This window comes from Hippichthys cyanospilos, chromosome 3 (genome assembly GCF_059441005.1).
Source record: "Hippichthys cyanospilos isolate Australia breed blue-spotted pipefish chromosome 3, RoL_Hcya_1.0, whole genome shotgun sequence".
NCBI lineage: Eukaryota > Metazoa > Chordata > Actinopteri > Syngnathiformes > Syngnathidae > Hippichthys > Hippichthys cyanospilos.
Window position 1 is genome coordinate 16,031,365 of NC_142371.1, and position 22,313 is coordinate 16,053,677.

The 22,313-nt window shown below is 66.1% G+C and overlaps 4 protein-coding genes across 27 annotated transcripts; 1 reads left to right on the forward strand and 3 right to left on the reverse strand.

Annotated features, from left to right (window-relative positions):
- Window positions 1-754: 754 nt before the first annotated feature.
- On the reverse strand, window positions 755-7,813 carry adam15 (ADAM metallopeptidase domain 15). The gene is made up of 21 exons (XM_088409603.1): window positions 7,714-7,813; window positions 6,976-7,067; window positions 6,264-6,340; window positions 6,083-6,161; window positions 5,955-6,018; window positions 5,130-5,305; window positions 4,434-4,499; window positions 4,289-4,360; window positions 4,049-4,218; window positions 3,900-3,984; window positions 3,686-3,834; window positions 3,426-3,603; window positions 3,271-3,363; window positions 3,014-3,209; window positions 2,839-2,947; window positions 2,566-2,761; window positions 2,032-2,109; window positions 1,841-1,952; window positions 1,625-1,775; window positions 1,459-1,558; window positions 755-1,383 (listed from the first exon to the last, which is right to left on the reverse strand). Exons 1-21 carry the CDS (start codon window positions 7,811-7,813, stop codon window positions 1,036-1,038), a joined length of 2,691 nt encoding a protein of 896 aa, XP_088265729.1. The 3' UTR covers window positions 755-1,035.
- A 391-nt stretch (window positions 7,814-8,204) lies between these two features.
- On the reverse strand, window positions 8,205-13,219 carry dcst1 (DC-STAMP domain containing 1). Of its 13 annotated transcripts, XM_088412064.1 has the most exons (15): window positions 12,714-13,205; window positions 12,516-12,641; window positions 12,327-12,401; window positions 12,132-12,260; window positions 11,834-11,973; window positions 11,469-11,616; window positions 11,260-11,403; window positions 11,060-11,181; window positions 10,836-10,993; window positions 10,646-10,745; window positions 10,221-10,316; window positions 10,014-10,140; window positions 9,828-9,944; window positions 9,581-9,723; window positions 8,205-8,673 (listed from the first exon to the last, which is right to left on the reverse strand). In XM_088412064.1, the coding sequence occupies exons 1-15, from the start codon at window positions 12,784-12,786 to the stop codon at window positions 8,302-8,304; spliced, it is 2,070 nt and encodes a 689-aa protein (XP_088268190.1). In that variant the 5' UTR covers window positions 12,787-13,205; the 3' UTR covers window positions 8,205-8,301. The 13 variants fall into 13 exon arrangements, with proteins under 13 accessions (XP_088268190.1, XP_088268186.1, XP_088268189.1 ...); XM_088412060.1 differs by having other exon boundaries at window positions 8,205-8,510; window positions 8,581-8,673; window positions 10,221-10,389; window positions 11,060-11,403; window positions 12,327-13,217; XM_088412063.1 differs by having other exon boundaries at window positions 12,327-13,211.
- On the forward strand, window positions 12,093-16,852 carry dcst2 (DC-STAMP domain containing 2). Of its 11 annotated transcripts, none has more exons than XM_088412079.1 (15): window positions 12,096-13,005; window positions 13,104-13,375; window positions 13,606-13,776; window positions 13,838-13,939; window positions 14,004-14,198; window positions 14,285-14,331; window positions 14,429-14,642; window positions 14,698-14,855; window positions 14,936-15,100; window positions 15,233-15,400; window positions 15,465-15,565; window positions 15,630-15,763; window positions 16,084-16,181; window positions 16,254-16,333; window positions 16,664-16,852. In XM_088412079.1, exons 1-15 carry the CDS (start codon window positions 12,934-12,936, stop codon window positions 16,844-16,846), a joined length of 2,160 nt encoding a protein of 719 aa, XP_088268205.1. In that variant the 5' UTR covers window positions 12,096-12,933; the 3' UTR covers window positions 16,847-16,852. The 11 variants fall into 11 exon arrangements, 10 of the variants coding, with proteins under 10 accessions (XP_088268200.1, XP_088268198.1, XP_088268196.1 ...); XM_088412078.1 differs by having other exon boundaries at window positions 13,838-13,935; window positions 14,266-14,331; XM_088412076.1 differs by having other exon boundaries at window positions 12,095-13,005; window positions 13,606-13,935; window positions 14,266-14,331.
- Window positions 16,853-16,902: 50 nt separating this feature from the next.
- Window positions 16,903-22,294, reverse strand: plin6 (perilipin 6). 2 transcript variants are annotated; one of them, XM_088412087.1, is made up of 8 exons: window positions 21,124-22,294; window positions 19,883-19,925; window positions 19,591-19,789; window positions 19,436-19,518; window positions 18,973-19,210; window positions 18,381-18,562; window positions 17,986-18,252; window positions 16,903-17,839 (listed from the first exon to the last, which is right to left on the reverse strand). In XM_088412087.1, the coding sequence occupies exons 1-8, from the start codon at window positions 21,381-21,383 to the stop codon at window positions 17,456-17,458; spliced, it is 1,656 nt and encodes a 551-aa protein (XP_088268213.1). In that variant the 5' UTR covers window positions 21,384-22,294; the 3' UTR covers window positions 16,903-17,455. The 2 variants fall into 2 exon arrangements, with proteins under 2 accessions (XP_088268213.1, XP_088268212.1); XM_088412086.1 differs by having other exon boundaries at window positions 19,591-19,925.
- Window positions 22,295-22,313: the final 19 nt, after the last annotated feature.

Sequence of the window (22,313 nt, forward strand, 5' to 3'; positions counted from 1 at the left end):
CCGAGGCCGCCGCTCCCGAGTCGTCACCGGCGCCCGGGTCCCGGCGGAACTGCCGGACGCGACGGACGGGGACGGCCGGCGCCGCTGGCCCGGGGGAATAAACGGAGACAAACGTCAGCGTCCGGCGCGTCGGGACCTGCGACGGCCGGAGACGGCGTCACCTGTGAGCGGCGGATGGCGCCGACGCGACGCTCCGCCCGCCGGCTGCGGGCCCCGCCCAAGCCTGACGGCGCGCAGAGACCGGTGGGAAAGGCGCACGCGTGCCGGCGACATGAAGAAAGAGAGAGAGGCGCGCTTGTACCTGAGCGGGCGTCGCGGGGGAGGGGCTTAGTGGGCGGAGCCTCTCGGCCCGCTGCCGCCCGAACGTCGGCGAGGAACGAGCGGGACGAGCGAGTCGGCAAAAAACATCGGGACGCTTTTTGCCCCTCCGCGATTTAGCCATTTCCTTTTCCTGTCAAATGCCGTCGGAACGCAGACGCCCCCGCCCCCGCCCCCGCCCCCGCCCCGCGAATGAAAGCGAGGCCTCCGCCATGACCTCCGTTCCCTCCCGGGCCGAACGTCGGCCCCCCAAAATAGCCACTTTACAAACCTTGCACGATCTAGAATATCGTAGCGCTGGGCAACGGCGTTCGGAGCGAGGAGCTCATGCGGCTTTCGCTCCGGACAGCGGTTCCTACCTGAAGGCCTCCGGCGGCGGGGGCGGGCGGGAGAGGCTTGCTGGGCGGAGCCGGACGACTTCGGGACCGCTGAAGTCACAAGCACAAACGAGGCGGGAAAAATGTCACCGTACCGAAACGTACCGAAACGCCGTAACGAAACGACAGCGTTCGGGAGGCCGCGATCCCGCAACGCCCGCGTCAAACCCGAGGCCCCGGGGCCAGACCCGGCATCGTTGCAGGTGGCCCGCAAAGTTGTTTTCATTGAGCATTTTTTGGCCATCGCTGCTTTTACTAGCCTTCGCGTGAAATATGCCTGACGATCGACACCGTTTGTGGCGCCTTATCAGTTTGTCAGCCCCGCGACCTGCAGTGACCCTTAGATCGGGGCCGGGCAACTTCCATCTTGGGGGGCACTCATCCAGCTCCCGCGCGCCACGTTCAAACGATCGGGATCCCCGTCGAGCGTCGGCAGAGCTTCCCGTTTGAATGGGCTGCGCGGGAGGGGGCTCGCTCGCGCCCAAAACGTGCCGGATGAGGGCCTCCCGAGACGGAACGCCGTCGACAAAGACCGCTCTCCGGCGCAGTCGACATTCGAGAAGCGCTCGCTGAAGCGGCGGCCGCCGAGTTCCCGACCGCGCACGCGTCCGTTCCGTCCGCGCGGCCAGCGACGGTTTACCTGCGGCCGCGGGGGCGGCTTAGCGGGAGGGGGGGGCCTGTCGCCAAGCTGGTGGGAGAGAAAAGAGCAAGTGGCGGAGTTGACCGCCTCCCGTCGGCCTCTGACCTTTCGGGCGCGGCCTACCTCTTGGAGGGGCGGAATCCCGGGGACGTCCGGCGGCGACGCCCCGGCGACCCACCTCATCGGACGCGCTCGGTCCGGACCGCGCTCCGTCGCCGGCGTCCTGCGCGACAGGCACAACGTGGGTGACATACAGTATTTGTGCGTGGCTACGCGGGTGCGGCTTTACCGGTTGCGTAAGGATTTCGGCGAGAATTTGACGCCTCCCAAAGCCAGGCGGAGGCGGCGGAACCCGTGGAAGCGGAGAGCCAGCAACAAGAGCGGCGCCGGCACCACCGCCAGGAGGAGCAGCAGCAGGGCCACCAGGACCGGGTCGGACTCTGCGCGTGCGCAAAACAGACTTGAAGCGGCGCCGCCCGGTCTCAACTAAGCGTTGCGAGCGTACGTGAAGCGGCGCCCACGGGTCCGCTGTCCACGCTGCCCCCGTGGCCGGCGTAGGCGCAGTCGGGCGGCGCCCACCCGGGTCGGCAGTGACAGTTGTTGTTGCTGTTGCAGAGCTGAAAGGCAAAGAGGGGCTGAGCGTTCGTCCGTCCGCCGCCGCCGCCGCCGCGGGCCCTCCGGCCGGCCGCCACTCACGCCGCGGCCGTTGCACTTCTTGCGGCACCGGTCCACGCCCAAGACTGACACGTCCCGGCACTTGTGCTCCAAGCAGGCCTGGAAAGACGCTCGAGAGGTCAGGGGGCAAAGGCTACGCCTCATCCGCGGCTTCGCGTCGCGTCATATGTTTGGCGACGCTCGTCGCCTTTGCGGAATTGAAGCCGGCGGCGCGGCGGCAGTTTCCCTGGCTGTCGCCGGAAGTAACCTTCTCACGGCCGTGCGCAACCGGCCCCGCCCGACACACGTTTTGGCGGACGGGACTGGACACAACCGGCAGGGGACCTTCTCTCCATTGCTTTCGGGGATTCAGGGACGCGTTCCTTCTATTACCTGGCCAGCGTCGGCTCGAGCTCTCCAGAAAAAGCTCGCTTGCCCTGACCCTAACCCTAACCACGACCCTGCTTTTACATGTCGGCGGACTGTGACTACGTCACCGCCGGCTCCGGACGCCCGCCCCACTCGGAAGAAATACGACCAGCGTCCGATTCGCTTTGAAACTTCCCGACGCCTGACCTTGCCGGGCCCGCAGGCGGTGCCCTGGGCCACGAAGGCGGGGTCTGATACGTCGTCGCCCAGGTGGAAGACGGTCCCGCGGCACACCAGGTCTCGGAGGTCCAGGCGCACGGTGGTGGTCAGGATCTCCGCGTCGCTGCCCAGCAGGGGGCGCTCCAGGCCGCCCTGGCACTGGATCCGGCCGCACTGCGCATCACTGCCAAAAGCAGAGGCGGCACGCGAAATGACACGCCGGAGGCGAAAACGATCGCGCGCGCGCGAGCGAGCGCCGACCTGGGCGCGCACGCCACGTAGGAGCCGTCGGCCAGCTGGCCGCAGTTGCCGTATTTGTTTCCTTGCTTGTTGACGGACAAGAAGCAGACGGCCGGCGCGGCGCTGGCGTCTGAGCGGGCGAGAGCAGCGCCGTTAGGACGCCCGGCCGGCAACGGCTCGGCCCGGCGCCGCTTACTGGTCCCCCAGAGCGTCCGGCATTGGGCGCGCAAGCTGGCGCAGGTTCCGTCGTAGCAGTAGGCGGCGCCGTCTTCGCAGGGCTCGCCGTTCTGAACGTAGACGTTGGGCGGGCACCGGGGCGAGGAGCCCGTGCAGAACTCGGGCAGGTCGCACTCCCCGACGGGCTCGCGGCACACGGAGCCCGCCGCCCGCAGCTGAGGACGCGGGACCTTGAGGCGGCGCCAATGGCTTCGGGGAAGGGCGGGCGGCGCCCACCTGGCAGTCCAGGCAGCAGACGCCGTCGGACGAGCAGGCGGCCCCGGGGCGCAGGCGGCACGCCGACGCGTCGCAGCAGGGGTCCCGGCACTCCTGAGCGACCCCAAAGGTCAGGCGCGGGCGGGGCCGTCCGACGGCCGCAGGCGTCCGCTTACCTCCGGCGTCCCGCAGTCGCACTCCTCGCCGGGCTCCACGTAGAGGTTGCCGCAGCGGGGTCCGCCCAGCAGGCGCTCAGGCGCCGGCACGTTGAACAGGCACATGCCGCCCCCTCGGAGCAGACTGAGCGACAGGTCCGACGCGCTGCAGCTGCTGAAGCGCTGGCCCGGCAGGAACCTGGGCGGGCCGTTCGAGCCGGGTGAGCGAGGAGGCGGCCGGCGGCGAGGAAGCGGCCGAGGCGTCGGCGGGCGCCGCCCACCCGGTGGAGGGTTCCATGATGCAGCCGCCCGAAGGGGGCCGGTCGGCGCAGCCGCATCGGCGCTCGCGGGTGTCGTGGCTCATGCCCAGGTTGTGTCCCAGCTCGTGAGCCACGGTGGACGCCACGCCCAGGACGCTGACCAGGTGGTCCTGCTCACAGCGGAGGCCGGTCGCGACGGCCGCCCGGGCTGACGGCGACGGCGTCGGCCACTCACCACGTTGACGCCTCCCGAGCGGTCTCTGGAGCACATGGACGCCTGCGCCGCCATGCCCACCGTGGTGCCGTCCAAGGAGCTTCCCCTGCGCGACGCCGGCGCAAGCTCAACGGCGGGCCGGCGGGCGGGAAGTCGGCGGGCGCCCTTACATGACCAGCTGAGCGTTGTCGTGGCGAAGGCGGGGCAGGAGTTCCCGGCTTCGCCACAGGAGGAAGTTGTTGAGTGTGGCGCCGGGGTTCTTCTCGATGCGGATCTTGTCCCGGTCGCTCCACACCTCCAAACCCGTCAGCGCCACACGTACCTTCAGAGGCCGGTAGTACTGGCGCATGCGCGCGCACACGGTTTCACAGTGCTCCTGGCTCCGGCGCCGGCGGCTTGCGAGCTCTCACCCAGTCCACCTGATTGGCCACATCCAACAGGCGGTAGATGATGGTCTTGTTGTTCCTCTGGTAGTTCAAGAACTGCACAACGACAGTATGGCTTGGTGCAGTAAGCGGGGGAGCAGGTGGAGGGGGGGGGGGGCTGCGCTCGTACCTCCTGGTGGTCCGCCACCAACACCAGCTCAATGTATTTGGTCTCCGACAAAATGTCCCTCTTGCTCTGCGCATAGACCACATACGTTCCGGGCAGCCGGCCCGCATTGGTTTTGGACCGGAGAACTTCCTCAAACGTATTTGCGCATAGCTTCGGAGACTAAATGCTCAAAACCTCATATGTGTTCCAAAGATGCCGTCCTTCTCAAATAGTGGGGTGCGCCCCCCACAAGCCCCGGGGAGCAGGCTTCGCCTTTGCCTTGTGAATTGCGATTGCGCACCCACGCCACCAGGTGATGCTCTCAAAGCCTGAGCGCGCATTGGAAACTTTTCAACTGCTGTCGACGCGTGTTTACATTTCAGCTTCGAAACGGTTCAGTTGGTCAAAAACGTTTGGAATTTCAACAGGGCTTGACTACCCTCTCGAACGTTTGGTGACTTGTAATGCTTCTATCGTTCTATTCTTTCATGTTATAAGGATTGTGCCTACACACAATGTAAATGGGAGGGCGCCCGACGTTTTCTCCTTCCAAGGTGCGATTTGCAACAAAGGGTGGAGGAGCGCAGGCTTATACGCCAATACCCCAAAAATCAGAAGTTTGTAAGCATTTAGCCAGACGTACACTGGAGGGAGCTGGCCCATCCCAACGTTTTGAGAGCTGCTCCTCGCGCTCGGGCGCAGCGCCACTCAGCTTACCCTGTGATGCGCGCTTGCGACGGCGAGCCGTGCGGAACGCCGCAGCCTCTCCCGGCCCGATCCGCCGCGTGAGCGCCAGAGAAGATCAGGTGGTCTCCATCTTGTCCCGCCTCTTCTTCGACACCTCCTCCGGCCCCGCCCCCTTTGCCCAGCGGGCGGCGCTCCCGCGGCTCCACCTCAAAACTCGAGGAGGAGTTGAGGGCGATCACGCCGCTGAAGAGGAAGACGTACCGTCACGACGACGTCACGGCTTTCCGAGCGAGCGAGCGAGCGAGGTTCTACCCGTTCACCAAACGTTCCCTCTCTCGATTTGCTTCTCTCGGACGCTCACGTGACGCAGATCGGGGCTGTCTAAGCCCTGTCCCGGAACGCCGCTCGCTACCCTTGGCGGTTTTTCACATTTCCGTCCTCCGACGCGGCCCGTTCCGACCAAGGCCAGCAGGCTTCATTCGATTCGGAGGAGGTGAAATATCCGCGAGGAAGCGGCGCTCCGGGACCGCCTTCGCACTCGCTCTGGCGTACGTTCGGTTCGATGGGGCGATCGGAATGCGGGCGGCCAATCAGATGGCGTCGCCTTCATCTCCCGTTTGCGGCGCTCGCGCCGTAACGGAGCGGCGAGCGAGCGGCGCAAAGGAGCCGCGGCGCGCCGGGCCCGGAGCTCTTCCGCCAATCCCTGCGCTCCGTGCCTCGGCCGAATGAGGACGTGCGGGACGGGTCCCCGAATACGGCGCGACAGATGCAAAACGCCAGGCGCGCAACGGAGGATCGCGCCGGAGCAAATCCGCTAATCCGTCAGGGGTCGGGTAACTCACCGCAGGCCGGAACAGGTGCTGACGGCCGCCCGGGAGCCGGGGAAGCCTCTTACGTCGCCGTGGTAATAGCAATGCGTCTGCGCACGCAAACAAAGCCGCTCAGCCGGGTTGGCCGCGCGCCGGCTCCGCCGGGCCACTCACCGCCGGCTCGTGCGTCACCGACACGCCGGTGCCGTTGGCCAGGTAGAAGAAGATGTCGGGCGCCTTGGGCAACAGGCGGCTGAGGACAAAACGCGGCGTTCGGCGGGCGGCGTTCGGCCGGCGGCGTTCGGCCGGCGGCGTTCGACGCGCGCCAGGCGCGGGCCCCTTTGCGTCGGCTCACCGGTTCTTGCGCAGCTCCAGGATCAGGAGTTCTCCGCCGACTTTCAGGCCGCAGCGCAGACGTTCCGGGTGACCGTCCTGAAAACGGCAGCGGCTTCAAGCAGAGTCCACAAGCCAGCGGAACCACGAGAGCGGGCCGGGCCGGGCCGCCACCGACTGAACGCGCCCAACGCGTGTCCAATCGCCCCTTCTTTGCAGAGACACGGGCGCTTGACGGCAAGCTGGGCTATTTTGGTGCTTGGAATCGAATGAGGGCGGCACGGCGACACGCCCGCCTTGTTTAGTTTGCATGATCCCCCCATGCCTGCGCGGGTTTTCTCCAAAACACGCATAGCGGCCGGTCCGCACGACTCTCGCTCGTGAGCCTCTCCTGAGGAGAAGCCGCTAAGAGGGTGGAGGCGGGGACGCGCTCGGTCGGGCGCCCCCTCCGCTGGTCTTTTCTGCGTTTGGGCGGGTCCGGGGATTTCTACGGGAAGTGAGCTCGGACGTTCCTTTCTGGAACCTTTGTGAGGTCACGCGACTCACGAGGCACTACATCATCCCCGTATTCGCGATGAAGATGACCAACACCCACGGACATTTGGCGTTTACAGTACAGTACAGTGTGAATGCACTCCGCGCGCGCGCGCGCGCGTGCCCGCCCGCCCGCCGGAACCAATTAGGTCAGGGCCATCAAATCCAAACCTTGTGAATAAGCTTTGACACGTTCTGACCTGCAGCGCCTCCTTCAGGCTCCGCCTCTGCCCGCCCACCAAGACGAAGGGGCGCGTCTTCTCCAGCAGGGGGCGCCGCCATTCCGCCTCTCCTGAACGCAATGCAAACGCAAAGTCGGCCGCCAGACACGGGGAAGCCCCGAAGCCCCCCAACAACGCCGAGCTTGATTAGCGCTACTTGAAGAGTGCGGATAGAACCGTCCGGTTCGGAGGGCCGTGCTGTTCGACTCAGCCAGGACCCCCCCCCCCCCCCGACTCCCCCCGGCGCGCGTCAGCGAGTGCAACGGTCCAAACACGACGAGCGCGAGCCAACTCTCGCGTCACGTGCGCAGTCGCGACCGCCTTGGCTTCGAATTCGCCGCCAAGAAAGTGTTCCGCGAAGCTCGGCTCCGTTCTCGTCTTTGGAAGGAAGGCGAAGTGCCTTCACGATGGAGGAAAACGAGAAAACGTGACGTTCGTAACGTTCGAGCGCCGTGAGCGATGCGAGCCACCCGCTCGCTTGTTGCGCGGCCGACTTGGCCACAGAAAGGGCGCGCTCTCGCCTGCGGGACGCTTGCTCTCGTCTGCGGGACGCTTGCTCCGGTTTTCCGCGTCGCGCATGTTTTGCGCATGTTTTGCGCACGTTTTGCGCACGTTTTGCGCACGTTTTGCGCCGTTTGCCGCAAAGCAATTCAAGTCGCGACGCCGAACTCACCCGGCCGACTTGCGCGACGTTTCTAGTCCCGCCGAAAGGCTTACCTGCGGGCTCGACGTTCGGGGTCCCCGCGCCTCCGCCGAGCAGGGGCAGCAGCAGCAGCAGCAGCAGCAGCAGAAGCGGCGCCCAAACTTGCGCTGTCATCTGGTCGCCGCGCGCGGACCGGCCCGCATGTCGGACGTCGGAGCCGACGGATGTGGAACGGTCGTCGCGCCTCCGAGCCTCCGCTGGCGTTTTTAAAGCCGCTCTACGAGTGGTGACGTCACTCTCGGACACCAGCCACTCCACTCTGCGGTCGAGCCTTCAAAATAAAAGCGCGATTCGTTTTCCTTCCTTCTTAAAGAAGGCGGCTGTCCAATTCGTTTTAGCTCAGAGGCCGCGTCTACTCGAGTGGGAAAATCATGTGGTTCCGAGGCCACATGGAGGGAAATCTATCCTCGAGTGGGAAAATCACGAGTTAAAAACAGTGTCACCTATTTCTACATTTGCTCGAAACGCGGGACGCAGCGTATTTATACATATACGTGTGCATATGCGTGTTCATAAAATTCACTTTGAATCCGTGAATTACAAATATATTCAAAATAAATGCAACGAAAATGCCTCAATCAAACATGTGGCTGCACAACTTTTCAAGGAGCAAAGTGAAGCGCAAAGAAAAGCAAGATCAAATGGCTGCGGCGTCTCGATTTGGCGCCCACGTCATGAAGAAGTGAACACGGAAACGGCGTGTTTGAAATGAGTTTATCTGCAGTCCGGGCGGCGCCTTCTACACTCTGCGAAGCTGAGCCCGGGACGCTTTCCGCCGCCTGGTGCACATCCCGCACAAACGCTCCAACAGCTGCGGACGCGCACGTGATGAGAAGAGTGCACGCCGACCTTCCTCTCCGCGCGCGCGCGCGCGTGCCTACGTCGGGGCCGGTGCGGAGCGCGCGCGTGGGCCTGCGCAACATCCTCCTGTGCAGGCTGAGGTTGTACAAGAACAGGATCCTGGTCTTCTCCCTCTGGAAGACAAAAGACGCCGCCCGTTGTGAGACGGAGGAAGATAACGCTCTGAAAGACTTTCCGCGCTTCGGCCCTTTTGCCGGCGCGGGGACCCGATCGGGAAGCCTTCCGTAAAGCCGCCGGCCCGTCCGGACACATTTTTGTCCCGCCGCTCGCCGCGTGTTCCTATTGAGCGTCAACTCGCTTTGCGGCCCGCGAGGCTCGCGTCCGCCCGCGCTCGCGCTTCTCGGCCCGCGCCCGCCCACGCTCGCGCTTCTCGGCCCGTGAACTTTTAGCGGGCTTCCCGTCGCAAAGTAGGGAAGCGGCGGAAGCGGATGGATGGCGCAGCTCCAATAAAGTCAATCTATTTGTGAGTATGGAGCTGACAAGAGTTGGATGTTTTGTCATTCGGCTTTTTAGTTGGCGCCACCCGTTGGACAAGAGAGGTAGCGCGCTCTTTTTCCCCAGCGCACCGCGTCGTCTATCCGCGCTGCGGACCCTCGCGCCGGGAAGCCCTGCCGCCCGCCGGCGGACCAAGGGGTCCCGGGCTTCTCGCTCTCAAAGGGGCTCGCGGCGACGTCACGCGCCGGCCGGCGGTCACGGGAGAGCGGGCTTAGCCGGCCGCTGCGCTTTGCTGGCTCATCAAAGTGACGCGGGCGCAAACAAAGAGCGCTTGTGGCAACGGTCGGAAGGCACGTGTCTCCTCGCCAAAGGCTTTGGCGGCGGGAGGGGCGGCCGCTCGCCACGATGCGCTTTTTCTCCTTCCCGCCGGACCGAGCGTGACGGATGGGGAACGTGTCGGACGTCAGCGCCGCTCGCCCGCCCGCCCCCGCGCGCTTCCGCGAGCTCGACGGCGTTCGGGCGCCCGGCGGCCGGGAAAGGCGTCGAGACCGGCGAGAAGGGCGGCGTTGGCGCGCCGGGGCTTACCCGCGGGTGGTAGAAGGCGGCGATGACTCTGCGCAGGCGGTTGGCGTAGACCTGAAGGCAGCCGAAGAGCGCCGCCAGCAGGAGGCAGTAAGCCACCCTGACGTACACGGAGGCGGCCAGGGAGGTGGGCGGAGTCACGCAGCCTGCGGGGAGGGCGGGACCGGGTCAGCCGGCTCGCGGGTCAGCCGGCTCGCGGGTCAGCCGGCTCGCGGCTCGCCGGCGGCTCCCCGCCCCCGGGCCCGCTCACGCCGGTTGTCGGACAGCACGCGAACGGCGGACGAGCTGTTGAAGGCCGAGAAGCTCTTCCGCAGGAGGCGGGCCAGCATGGAGGCGCCGTCTACCTTGATGTCCACCTCCTGGCTGCCTGAGAGGAGGCCGCGGCCGTGACCGCCGACAGCCGACGCGCGTTTGTGCGCCGAGGCGCCCATCTTACTGGTGAAGTTGAAGGTGATGTGCGTGTGCTTGCTGACCGCGTCCAGAACACGAAAGACGGACCAGTCCACGGTCAGCAGGACCGCCGCCAGGAGGAGTGCCGACAACACCTGAAAGACACTTGAGAGCTGCGCGCGCGCGCGCGCGCCCTTAGGACGCCCCGCGTGCGAGCGCGATGCCAGTCGGGCAAGCGAGCCAGCGAGCCCACCACTTGTTTGACTTCTTCCAGATGAATCTTGGGGCTCCAAGGGTCCACGAGTTTTCGTCTCTCGGACGCAGCGAGGGGCAGCAGGTGCAGTTTCCCCTGAACGCAAACGGGCACGAGGGGGAGCTCGATCGCGTCGGGACGCCGGCCCTCCAGGACTGCGCTTTGACGCCTGTGGGGCTCCATGAGCGCGGGCATTTGGACTGGTTTTGAACTTTTGGGGCTCAATCGAAGGGCCAAGACAGCAAAGGCCCCAGAACGCGATCAAGCGGAATCAAATTTTTTTCCAACTGCTGTGGCCGTGTCAAACAAGTTTTCCTTTCCCCCCGCCAATCCGCTACGCCCGGCGGCGGACGACCACCAAAGTTGCACCGCCGGGGTGAGGATGAGGCCGAGCGAGATCGAGAAGAGGACGGCGGAGGGATTACCAGCGCCTTCCTGCGTCGGTCGATGATGCCGAAGTACTTGGTGAGGTACATGTTGTCGAAGTAAAGGTCCCCTCGGAACTGCCGCACGTAGCCCAGGCACCTGAGGACGCCAGGGGACGCGCTCAGGCCGCCCCCGCGGCACGGCCGGCCGGAGGCGGCCGGAGGCGGCCGGAGGCGGCCGGACGCTCACTGCGCAAAGACGGACAGGAAGGCGAAGGACATGACGAGGCGCAGGACGTCCATCACGTGGCGCGTGCCGTCCGCCAGCCGGCGGAAAGAGGCCCGGAGGTTGCGCGAGAAGTCGCCGTCCAGCACCTGTCCCGCCAGCGCCCCCTGCCGCTCGTGCTCCTGGACACGGACAACGGTTGGACGCGCGGGCGCGTGCGCGAACCCGGCGCGGCCGGTCGGGGCCACCTTGACGAGCAGCTTGCTGGTAAACTCGCCGTTCAGAAGTTTCATGGAATTGTTGAGGTGATCGTAGAGCTGGCCAAAGTTTTTCTCCACGGGGACATGCTGCTTGCACCAGCCCGTCATCACTGAGAAAGAAAAGCTCGGGGCGGTGGCCGGAAGCGCCCGGGGTGGCGGGCGGCGGCCGGCGGCCGGCGGCGGCCCACCTCTCATGATGTTGCACAGGAAGCTGAACTTCATGGGCAGGCACAGGACCTGCTTGATGACGGGCACCTTGATGGCTTTGGCGCACTCGGCCCACTTGCGCGAGAACCAGTCGGCGCAGCGATCGACGCCCCGCTGGACCAGGTCTGCCGGCGGGACCCGGTGAGGCCGATGAGGGGGAGCGGGTCGGGGGCCGGCGAGGAGGGCTCACCGTCGCACTGCGCCAGGGTGCTGCGGGCGAAGCGCTCCTGCGTGCCGGCCCCTCGGTCGCCCGAGCTGCGGCTCAGCATTTCCTCCCGGACGGCGGCGAAGGCCCGTTCGGCGTCGCGACTTTCCGACCGGTATTCGGCTTCCCCCTTCTGGGCGCGGGCGACAACGCCGGTGGGCCGAGCTTCCCGGCCCGAGCGCCGCGGCCGTTCGCGCTCCCGAACGCGCCCGAGGGCGCCCCGCAGGAGCGGCCGCTCGCCGGAGTAGCCGGAAAGAAGCGGCGCGTGCCGGGCGGGCGTTCCGGACGGGTCGAGGAGTCGGAAGGCCGGGCGGACCTGCCCCGTTTGGTCGCCGTTTGGCGTGACTTACCGCGACCTCCTCCGACACCTTGAGGAAGGGCTTGACGGCGTCCCGCCACAGCAGCTTGGCGTTCTGCATTTGAAGGTCCAGATTGCAAGTCAGGGACGCGGCGGCCGTCTCCACGTTGCGCCGGATGTTGGACACCGGACCTGCCCGGCGGCCGACGTGGGAAACGTTTTGGGAAAAGGGGGAGAAAACGCGGTTCGTCCCAATTCTTCGGCCGGGCTCTGGGAGGAGGCGGCGCTCGACACGGAAGGGGCCCCTTCCGTGTCGAGCGCCGCCGCGACGGCTTCGGGCGGGCGCCTACCCGAGTACAGCGAGGAGAGGACGAGCAGCATGAGGAAGGCGCGTCCGCGCGAGCCCAGCATGCTGGGCAGCATCAGCAGGCAGGCGCACCGGAAGGCCGAGGACGAGGCCCCGCCCGCCACGCACGCCCCTGGACACGCCCACGGTCACGGTCACGCGCGCGTCCCCGTCTTCCTCGTCGAGTCGCGAGGCTCACCCCCAAAGGCGCATCCCACCACCAGCTTGAGGTGAAAGGGCAGCGGCAGGCCCGGCGCGATGGCGGCGAACATGGCTGATGGCACGAGGAGACCAAAGAACACGGCGAAGCATAGAGCGCTCGCTTGGACTCCGTCTTTGTTTGACATTTGTCTGCTTCTTGTTTCTCGTTTTTGGGCGGAGGGCTTACCCGCGCCGCTCAGCGCGCCAAACAGGGCCCGGAGGATGACGCGGCAGAGGAGCGGCTCCTCCGATTGGCCGACGAGGAAGCGGCCGCAACAAGCGGGCAGGAGGCGCCCGACGACGTGCTCCACGGCTGCCGGGCACGTGGCGGCCAGCAGGGGGCGTGAGTGACGCGGCGAGGCAGAGCGCGCGAAAGCGCACTCACTGCTCCGGGGCTGCGCGTCGCGAGGCCTGGTCTCGCTGCCGCCGGTCGCCGCGATCATCGTCGTCATCGTCATCCTCTTGAGCGAGCCCGGCCGGCCGCCCGCCCGCCCGGCCGCCCGTCCGCCGCGAGGCTGTGTGACACGGCCGCGACGTCACATGAGGGCACGTTTCGCTTTGAGTCGCACGGCGGAACGCGCGGAGGACCGTGCGAGAGGACGCGAATGAGGAACTTTCTCCGGACGCGTCATGGCCGGAAGCGGAGACCGCCGGTCGCCGCGGCAACGCGCGAGCGGGTAAAGCCGGCCGGACGCCAAGCTGGCGATGACGTCATCGGCCTACGAAAAGCGGCCGAGATGATCCCGGCCTTTGTGTGCGTCTTGCGATTTTCAAGCGCGCTCCGATCGGTGACCATCTCCTGGGCCCGCGGGCGAGCGAGCCGCTGGCGCGGGAAGCTTGGAAGGGCGGGGCGGAGCCTGCTGGCCTTCGGGGCGGGGCTGCTGCTGGCCTCCTGCTACGGCGCCACGGCGCTCTTTCTGAAGGGGGCGCCACTGTGGTCGTGCGTCTACGCCACGCTGGCCGTGGCCGCCGCCGCCGCCTTCGGCATGGGCGCGTCGGTGCGCGCGCGCGCCGCCGTGGGCCTCATGCTGCCGTCGCTGTGCTCGGGTCAGTGTCCGCGCCGTCCGTCTCGTGTCGCATCTCTATCGGCGAGTCCCGTTCCGCTCGACTGACTATCGAGAAAAACTAACCGGTGGCGTCGAGCGTACCCGCGGACAATTTCTGTCCGAGGCACGCTGAACGCACCGCGTTGCGCGCCGGCCAATCCCGACGGTCTAGTGCATTTCTGGAGGGAAATGCCAACACTATTTATTGCTTGATTTTTCAATTCCGTGCAGCTCACGGGCGCAACTTCCTGCTGCTGGCGAGCACGTCGGTGCTGGTGTCGGGTCCGGTGGCCAACACGCTGGAGAACACGGAGCGGGCCGCCCAAAGCCTGCTGTGCGGCGCCGAGCTGGCGGCCAACCAGACGCGGCAGCTGATGAAGAATGCGGCCAAGCCGCTCCTGGGTAAGAGGCGCCCCCCGGCCCGGCCCGGCCCGGCCCAGCACAGCCTAGCGACCCCTCGCAGGTGCGCTGGAGCACATCCGCCAGATCGGCAGGAACGCCGCCGCCATGGCCACCAGAGTCAACAAGCTGATCGGCTCGCTGAGCGACGCCATCCGCCACGTGGGTGAGGCCGCGCGGCGCGCAAGCGAGCGGGCTCCGCTCCAACGGTTGAGCGGCCGTGTCCCCAGCTCGCACCCTGAGAAACGTCCTTCACTTCCTGGCGGACATCGGCGAGGCGTGCAACGCCAAACTGGGCTCGCCGTACAGGAAGTGTCGCGCCGTCTTCGTCCGGGCCCGGGCCGACTGCTCGGCTCGGCTGCGCGACTTCGACTTCCTGTGCCGCATCGTCAGCGGCTTCGCGTGGCTCTGCGAGGTGGCCAAAGGTGCGCGTCCGGGGCCGAGCGCGTAGCCTAGCTTAGCCGCGGCCGACCCCGACTTGCCGCCTCGCAGCCGCCACCCTGTTCTGCAGCATCCCCGCATTCGTGGGCGCCCAGCTCAAGAAGCGACTGGCCCAGCGTGAGTGCGCCGGCCCGACACGCCCCGCCCCGCCCCGGCCCGGCCCGGCCCGGCCCGGCCGGCCCTGCCCTGACCCCGCTCTCTCCCCCGGGCGCAGCCGCCGTCTCGGCCTTCCGGCTGATGCGCAGCCACTTCGAATTCAACCTGTCGGTGTCGGCCACTCTGGAGGCCGACGTCAACGTGAGCCGCTCGCAGCAGGAGACGGTTCAGCGAGTCCTGGAGCAGATGACCCGGGACCTCAGGATCTTTGCGGCGCTCAGGGGACCGCTGGTGTGGACGGGGCTGGCCTTCCTCACCTACTCCCTGATCAGGTGAGTGCGCCCTCTGCCCGCCCGCTTGCCCGCCCGACCGCGTGTCCTTGCGCAGGGCCGCCCGCTACCAGCGCAACTACTTGACGCGCCTGAATTTCGACAACAATTACATCAGCGCTCAGTTTGTCAAGCTAGACCGTCAGGTGACCTCAGAGGGCGGCGCTTCCGTCCTGCCGATCACACGCAGAGAGTCCCGGCTGTACGTCAAGCCCCGTGAGTAGACGGCGGGGGGGGGGGGGGGACGCCCGCCTCCGGCTTCCCCCCGTCCTTCCCGTGTCGGCGTCCCCTTTCAGTGTCTCTGCGGTTGAGCGGAAGGGAGAGTCGGGCGGTGATGGTGGGCGTGGCCTGGGTGTCCCGGCACATGCTGATGTCGGCCGTTCTGGTGGCCCTGGACTTCCTGGTTTTCTGGCTGCTGGAGCAGGTGCACCGGCAGGTCCGCGGGGGCGTCGCGGCTAGAGGTGAGGACGCCCGTTCCTCTTGTGGCAGGGAACGGGGGTGGGCGCCTCCCCCTCCTGCTCCGGAAAGAGTTCCCTCCTAGGTGGGTGGGGGCTTTGGGGCGTGGGAATATCTGGACATCTGCGACCCCGCAGCTCCGGTGACGGTGCAGGTGGAGGTGGAGGGGGCGGGCTACATGGCTGACATCATGCGCGACCTGGCGGCGTCCTTCAACGTGCTGCAGGCGGGAAACGTGACTGTGGCGGGGGGCAAGTGTCTGCTCCTTCCCTCGGAGCCCAGCTACGACGACTACTTTGCCTTAGGTGGGTACGCGGCGGCGCCGGCGGGGGCGGGCGGCGCGCGGCCTCAACCCGCTTGCGCTCTCAGGTTTCCTATTGGGCGCCGCCCTGCTGGTGGCGCTGGCCGGAGGCTTGGTGCAGCGATCGCGCCGACTCATCTGCGCCTACTTCCACCCCGACACGGAGAGGGTAAAGGCGGCGGCGGCGGCGCGCGCCCCTTGGCCGACCTGACGGCCGCCCGCCGTGGGTTCAGGCGCGGCTCCGCTGCCTTCGCCAGATGATCCTGGACGAGCGGCGGGCGGCGGGAAGGGCCCTGGTGAGGGCGGCCGCCAGGACGCGAGCGGGAGGGACCGAGCCCCGCGGCCGTCTGGGAGCCCTGCTGCCACGGTGCGAACGCCTCGGGGCGGGGGCCGCCGTTCCGCCTCGCGACCGCCGTCTTCGGGATGCTCCTTGCTTCGGCCCGCTCGCTTCCGTCGACGAGAATAGAGAGAGGCTTTGCGCAGACGTCGACACCGAGCGACGGTGGCGCCAGGAAAAGAAGGGCAAATTTGAAAAAATGCCAATCGTTTTGGGATGGCACGCATTCGCCTGCTGGTTTCCCAAAAGTTGGAAGGAGACGACGCCGTAGTACGTCCGACGTGCGGAGGGAAGGAGGACAAAAGAAGTTATCGCCTGCCCGCCTTACTTAACGGAGCCTCTCCCGCCAGGCTGACGGGCCGAGGAGGCGACCCGGCCAAAATATGCGTGGGCTGCGGCGAAGGGGCGGGGCTGGCGCCGTTCGCCTGCGACGCGCCGCGCTGCCCGGGTAGGCCGCCGCCCCCGCCCCGCGCGCGGCCCTCGCGGGTCACCTGACTCTGGCGCAGGCGTCTTTTGCAAGGAGTGCTTGAAGAGCGTGGGCGGGAGGTGCGACGTGTGCGCGCGACCCCAAACCTTCCAGGAGGACAGCCAGGAGGAGCCGTGAGTACGGATCGCTCGCCGACGCTCGCGCGGATGGGAAAAGCGGGCCCGCAATAATGAAATACGAAACGGGTCCGACGTCTAGAAACGGTCGGATGAATGGAAGCGCCGAGCAACGGGGAAAAAGGCTGCGGGGGCGGGCCGCCGTCCTGCATCTTTTCCGCGTTGCTCTCCTCAAAAGGAGAACCTCGACTTGATTGTGGGCAGCAAGCTCGGCGGGAGGACGGCCATCTTTTGCGCGGCTCGCGCCGGGGAGGGACGAGCGCAAAAGATGCGGCCTCCGGACTAGTCACGGCCGCGTTTGTTTTTGTTTGCGTGTGTGCGTATCAGCGACTCCAGCGAGGACGAGCGCTAGGCCGGCGCCCCCGCCCGGACGCCCCCGCCCGGACGCCCCCGCCCGGACGCCCCCGCCCGGACGCCCTTCCAAAAGACGCCTCTCTGCCCCGCCGGCTCCCGCGCCGCACGTCAAGGCATCCGCGCCAACGTTGGAATGCAAATAAAAGCGTTCGCTGAGCCAGGCCCAAGTCAAACCTGCTTGAATAGGGGAAAGGAGTGGCGCAGACGGGCCGTGAGGGCACGACAAGCTTTATTGGAGGACGCGATCACGCGGTGCTTGGTTAGCATCGTTAGCTTAGCTGCTAGCGCGGCCCCTTTGCCAACCGCGGGCGGGTCGGACTCGGAAGGAGCGGGCGTGGGGACGGGGCCTGCCGGGCGCACGCGCGGGGACCTTCCGCGGTATCGGGACCTCTGCCCCCCCGCGACGGCCTCCCGATCGGCCGGGACCGCAGCCTGAGCGAAACGTTCAGGCGTGCGGCCCAAAGCCGTGGGATCGGGGGGACGGCGCCGATCAAAGTGGCGCTACGAAGCGGATCCGGGTCGGTGCTTTTGGGGACGGGCGGGACTCCTTCCCCCGTGTGTAAAATAGGCAACGTTGAAAAGTCGGTCCTTGCGCGTGACCCGGCGGGCGGTACCAGCGTTCAAGCGGGAGCGAGCGGCGTTGCGTCAGCGAGCGGAACCCGGCCCGGTGCGGCTTCGCCGCGCTTCCGTCGGACAAGACGAAGGCCCGGAGACGGGAGTCCCGATCCGGGAGGGCGGAGCGGCGACCGGGGGGGGCGGCGAGCATCAGTCGGCGGCGGCGGCACCCGCCGCCTCCTCGGCGGGGTTGGGGTTAAGGTACTCGAAGGCCTTCTGGCTCTGCGACACAAACTGCTTGAGCGGCGTCAGGATGAGCTCGGCGGCCGAGGGACGGCGCTGGCCGGCGCCGTCCGGAGGGACGGGCGGGGCTTCCGCCTCCGGGTCCGGGCCGGAGTGGCGGCCCGAGGCGCCGGCGGGGTCGGGCCCCGGGCTGCGGGCGGCCCTGGAGAAGAGACTCTTGCGCCGACGAGGACGTCCGTCCATGGCCTTCAGGAACAGGCTGTTGGCCGAGCCGCGGCGGGACGAGCCGTCCGCGCGGAAGTCCTCCTGGTTCAGGAAGTCCTCCACCTCTTTGTCGGACGGCCGCTGGAGCTGACGCGGCACACGCGGGAAAGAAAAGTTTGCCTCCGAGCGTCGAGCACGCGTTTCCAACGCCTCGCGAGCGCAAGTCCGCCGCCGGCCGACTTTTAAGTCGAGCGGCCCCTTTCGGACGACCGAGGCGAGCGAGCGGCGCTCACCAGCTCGTAGAGCGGCGTGGCGTTGACCAGCAGCTGCAGGAGGATCTTGGAGAGCTCCCGGAGGTCCCCCAGCAGCCGGCGCACCTGAAACGGGAGCTGGCGGATCTGCCGCACGGGACGCAGCTCGGCCAGCGTGACGGCCCGCTGGCGGACCAGGGCCAGGCCGCCTTCCCTCAGGCCCTCGGCGCGGTACACCAGCGCCACCAGCAGCCCCTGCAGGTACCTCAGCAGCTCCCCCAGCAGGTCCAGGACGGCCCCCACCCCCACCTGCGGAGGGGACGCCCAGCGCGGTCAGCGCGTTGGCCCGGACCCGCCGGCCACGGTTCAAGTAAAACGTGCGACTATCTCGGTGTCCTTTTTCGCAAACGTCTGGCGGCCGGCAGCTAAGCGCGTACCGCTTGGACGGCGTCCCCCAAGGCTCCCGCCGCGTCCTCCAGCTGCCCCTGGACCTTGACCATGCGGTGGTAGAGCTGCAGGCCGATGCCGAGGAGGAGGCCGCGGACGCGGGTCCACGGGCCGGGCTCGTCGTCCTCGTCTTCGTCCTCGTATTCCTGTACCCGCATCTCCCACTCGCGACCTGCAACGGGCCGGGCGTCTCACAAGCCGCCGGCTCCTGGAAGTCCAGGCGCAGACTTCAAGCCGGTCTGTCCGCGTACGGCGTCGGCGAGCCGGTTTCGAGCGGACGTGACCGCGGGCCGCGACTCTCACGCAGCCCGAAGGGAGCCGGCGCGGCGCCGACGCGGGCTCGGGCCGTCAGGGACGATTCCCACGTACGCTATTTTTCTTTATGGACTCTGAAGATCCTTTTGGCTCACCGCGGTCGCCGGGACTGACTGCCATGGGCCAAAGTGGACAAAAAGCCCGTCCTCATTCGGGACGACGGCCATAGAAGATCGCGGCCCAAGTTTGGACGCAACGTGCCTACGTGCGCTGAAAGCGAGTCGGCGCGGGACCCGGCGGAGCGTCGCGGACTTAGTACAAACTCACGCAGCGTGGGCGGCAGCGGCATGTAGTAGGCGCTGGCGTTCTCCAGCCGGGTCAGCACGTCGTCCAGGCCCGAGGAGGCGGCGCGCCCCACCTGCGAGTCCTGCAGCTGCCTCGCCGCCGTCCGGGCGGCTTGAGACAGACGCTCCATCTGCTCCAGCGCGCCGTCCAGCCCGTCCGCCATCCACAGCTGCACGTCGTCCAGCGTCAGGAAGAAAGCGTCCTTCAGGTGCCCCACCACCTGGATGGAGGTGCACCGTCAGGCCCGGCCCACGAGCATCTGTTTCGTCCCAAGCGTTTCCCGTCAAAAAGAAAGCCGACGGAAAGTCCCAACGAGGCGCAACGAGATGCTACGGGGACGGGACGTCCCCGAAATACCGCACGAGGGTTAATGGTTGGCTGGCGACGCCCGCGCGGACACAAAGGAGCGGGCGGGGACAGGAAGAAGAAGAAAGCGGCGGGCGACCTCCTCGGTGGACTGGTTGAGGATGGGAAAGGTCCTCTCCAGCTGGTCCAGGCCCACCAGAGCAAAGCTGTTGGCCACCTCCACTGCGGACACAAAAACAGAAAATGGCGTAGGGGGGGGTAGCCCCGCGGCGCCGGGGCGGGCGGCCTACGCACTCTGAGGCCCGAGGCTCCGCATGAGGGGCGCGGCTCCGCTCAGGGCCGCCACGGAGGCGTTTCGAACCCCCGCCTCGGCCGCGCCTCCCACCGCGCCCAGCAGAGGGTAGCGACCTTTGGCCTCCGAGTACGCCGAGGTGAGCGACTGCAGCGCCGAGCGCACCAGCGGGAGGTGCGAGAGCCTCAGCACCGCGCTCATCTGAACACGGGCAGCCGCGAGCGGCGCGTGAGCGGCGCCCGCGACGCGCCCCCGTGCCGGCCCCCGTGCCGGCCCCGCCGGGCCCCGACTCACCTCGCGGTCGCGTCGAGCCGACGTGTCGCCTCTTTCGCCGAATCTGGGGGCGCCAAACAGAGGAGGACGCTCAAACAGAGGAAGACGCTCAAACAGAGGAAGACGCTCAAACAGAGGAAGACGTAGACGCCCAAGGGACGCTCCTTTTTTCTTGCTGTAAGAAGGGCGACTTTGGAACGGGTTTGCCTGTGCCAGGAGCGCTCCCGAGAGGAAGGCCTTTCGGAAGCCCTTGGCCCCGAACGGAGCTTCGTTGGAGCGGCGCTAAAAGTCAGCAAACAGCAGCGCTTCTTTGCTAGCCATCTTGCGCTGACGTCGCGTCGTCCGCACGAGACGCCAAGCGGCGCGTGGTGACTTTGCACTACTGCCTCCGGGAAAAGCCGCAAAATTTGCCTCGCTAGTCACAAGGAAAATGGTCAAAGGCGCGCAATTTGGCTCGCCGCTCACAAGGAAAGTATTCAAAAGCGCCCGGCGAGAAAAAAGTTCGGCGGCCGAGCTCCTTCCTTCCCTTGGCCCTTCGGGCCCCGATTTGGCTCGAGAGCACTTCTTTTGTCAACGCTGGACAATTGGCGGCTGCGAAGCAGACGGACGCAGTCTTTCTAGACGTACACGCGAGCGGTTGGGGGGCAAGTCACCTCCTGTGGGTAGGAAGCACTTTATTTTGATGAGGGGAACTTATGTGAGAATCAAAATATTTCTATACGAATGTTCCCGTCCGTCGCCAATGCGCTTGAGCACGCCTGAGGGGCAAACGCAAAACAAGCGGGCTTCGGGCCTATCCTGGGCTTCCTTCCTCTGCCAGCAGGGCGGCGGCATGAGGCAGTCAGCTGCCCAAACCAAAACCAGCGTGCAAATGGCACAAACGGGCCTTTCAAGCGCTTTGGGTTCAAGCGTGACGCGGCTCGCCCCGTGATGGGCGGGCCCGCGTCCGGCCAAAGGGTCCCCGCCCGCCCGCCCGCCGGCCTTGAGCGGGCGCCGCTGGAAACCAGCGAGCTCACCTCCAATGTCCCAGCCAGGTGTGAAAAAACAAAAAGTTTGCTTTACCACGGTTCGCTAAATTCGTGCCCGCTTCAACCTGAAAAAAAAACAAGGGTCCCAATATTTGGGAGTTCCGAAGCCCCGATTTCAACTCCCACGAATGTTAAGCGCTCTCTCGGTGAAGAACATCTTGGCCGGTGTTACCCGCGCGCTACTTCTCAGAGGTTGGCGTGGAAAAAAGCGGCAGCCTCGCAAGCGCGACTCACCCCATGAGCAAGGCGCAGCTGTCGAAGGGCCGGACGCGGACGTGGACGTGGACGGGCGCCTGTGAGACGGGCGGGCCGCGGGACGCCCGCTTTTTAGGAAGGAGGAGGCCCGCCGCGCGATTGGACGGCGGGCCAGCAGACGTCAGCGCTTCGGCCCCATGAATGCGCCCTTTCTCTTTTGCCTTGGAGTCCCGGCTTGAAAAAAAACAAGTTGCATTTAGGCACGCAAAGAGGTCAAAGCTGTCAACTTGTCTATTCATTCAAACGCTCGCGCGCAGCGCGGCGGGCCCCCGGGTTCCGAGATGAAGCCGTTGGAATTGGCCGTCCGGCGGGCAATCCAGACCTATGGTAATTAGCTAATGCGTGCAAAAGCCCAGGTACAAACAGCAAAATTGGTAGCAAAATACTATAGTAAGCATACAATTAAATCACATCATAAATAAAAAACATATCAAGGATTTCTTTACCTTTGAGTGACGCTTGTAAGGGCCGCCTAGGCTAGGCTAGGCTAGGCTAGTTTTCTTAGTATCGCTTCTCTCCAGCTTGGTTTCCGTACGAATCGTCTTACTTGTCTCTTAAAACATCACGAGCAATCTTGGGACTCATGGACAACTAAAAAGAAAGTTTGAATCAAGCACTAAAAAAGTAGGATATCCAAAGCACGTGAGATCAAGTCTTTAGGCGGCCATCTTTGTGACCCCGCGCGCCGACCGGTAGCGGGCCGGCGTCGTAGTGACGCCGACAGAAAAGAAGAGCGATTACCTAAAAGCGCCTCAAGAGGGAGGCGGAACGACAAACGCGAGCAAGCGCGCGGGTCGCGACCCTCGCCGTTGATCGCCAAGCGGGAAAATTGCCGCAAAGGGGACGAAAGAACGTAACGTGAAAAAAACGGAGGCCGGGGATGCCGTGACCCGGCCGTACGGTTTGGTCACGTGTTCCTCTTTGACGCCGTCTACTAAGGGCTTCTTTTCAAACGGCCGGGTTCCGAGCGGAAGCTTTGGGCCGCCCTAACCCTAACCCTCCTTCCGTCGGCCCGCTTTTGTCAAAAGGCCGTCTATTTGCCAAGCGCGACGAGGGACGCGGCCGGCGGCGGCGGCTCATGTGAGCGCGGCCTGTTAACGCGCTTGGCCACGCGCGCAAATTGCGCTTCCTGTGAAAGATGACTGAGCTTTTTGCCGCGCCGCGCCCAC

What these genes read in the sequence shown, in the direction of transcription:
- adam15 (XM_088409603.1), bottom strand. Translation starts at nt 7,813, where the DNA reads ATGACAGCGCAAGTTTGGGCGCCGCTTCTGCTGCTGCTGCTGCTGCTG. An exon ending in CCGGGCGGCCGTCAGCACCT is followed by an intron (nt 5,306 to 5,954) that starts GTTCCGGCCTGC and finishes TCGAGTTTTGAG; the next exon opens with GTGGAGCCGCGGGAGCGCCG. An exon ending in ATCATGGAACCCTCCACCGG is followed by an intron (nt 3,604 to 3,685) that starts GTGGGCGGCGCC and finishes CGGCCCGCCCAG; the next exon opens with GTTCCTGCCGGGCCAGCGCT.
- dcst1 (XM_088412051.1), bottom strand. Translation starts at nt 12,786, where the DNA reads ATGACGATGACGACGATGATCGCGGCGACCGGCGGCAGCGAGACCAGG. An exon ending in CCTCTCCTCGCTGTACTCGG is followed by an intron (nt 11,974 to 12,131) that starts GTAGGCGCCCGC and finishes GCCGCCGGGCAG; the next exon opens with GTCCGGTGTCCAACATCCGG. An exon ending in CATCACCTTCAACTTCACCA is followed by an intron (nt 9,945 to 10,013) that starts GTAAGATGGGCG and finishes GCCTCCTCTCAG; the next exon opens with GCAGCCAGGAGGTGGACATC.
- dcst2 (XM_088412070.1), top strand. Translation starts at nt 12,934, where the DNA reads ATGAGGAACTTTCTCCGGACGCGTCATGGCCGGAAGCGGAGACCGCCG. An exon ending in GCTCTGCGAGGTGGCCAAAG is followed by an intron (nt 14,199 to 14,265) that starts GTGCGCGTCCGG and finishes GCCGCCTCGCAG; the next exon opens with CCGCCACCCTGTTCTGCAGC. An exon ending in CAAGAAGCGACTGGCCCAGC is followed by an intron (nt 14,332 to 14,428) that starts GTGAGTGCGCCG and finishes CCCCGGGCGCAG; the next exon opens with CCGCCGTCTCGGCCTTCCGG.
- plin6 (XM_088412086.1), bottom strand. Translation starts at nt 21,383, where the DNA reads ATGAATAGACAAGTTGACAGCTTTGACCTCTTTGCGTGCCTAAATGCA. An exon ending in TCAACCAGTCCACCGAGGAG is followed by an intron (nt 19,211 to 19,435) that starts GTCGCCCGCCGC and finishes ACCTCCATCCAG; the next exon opens with GTGGTGGGGCACCTGAAGGA. An exon ending in TGGGGGACGCCGTCCAAGCG is followed by an intron (nt 18,253 to 18,380) that starts GTACGCGCTTAG and finishes TCCCCTCCGCAG; the next exon opens with GTGGGGGTGGGGGCCGTCCT.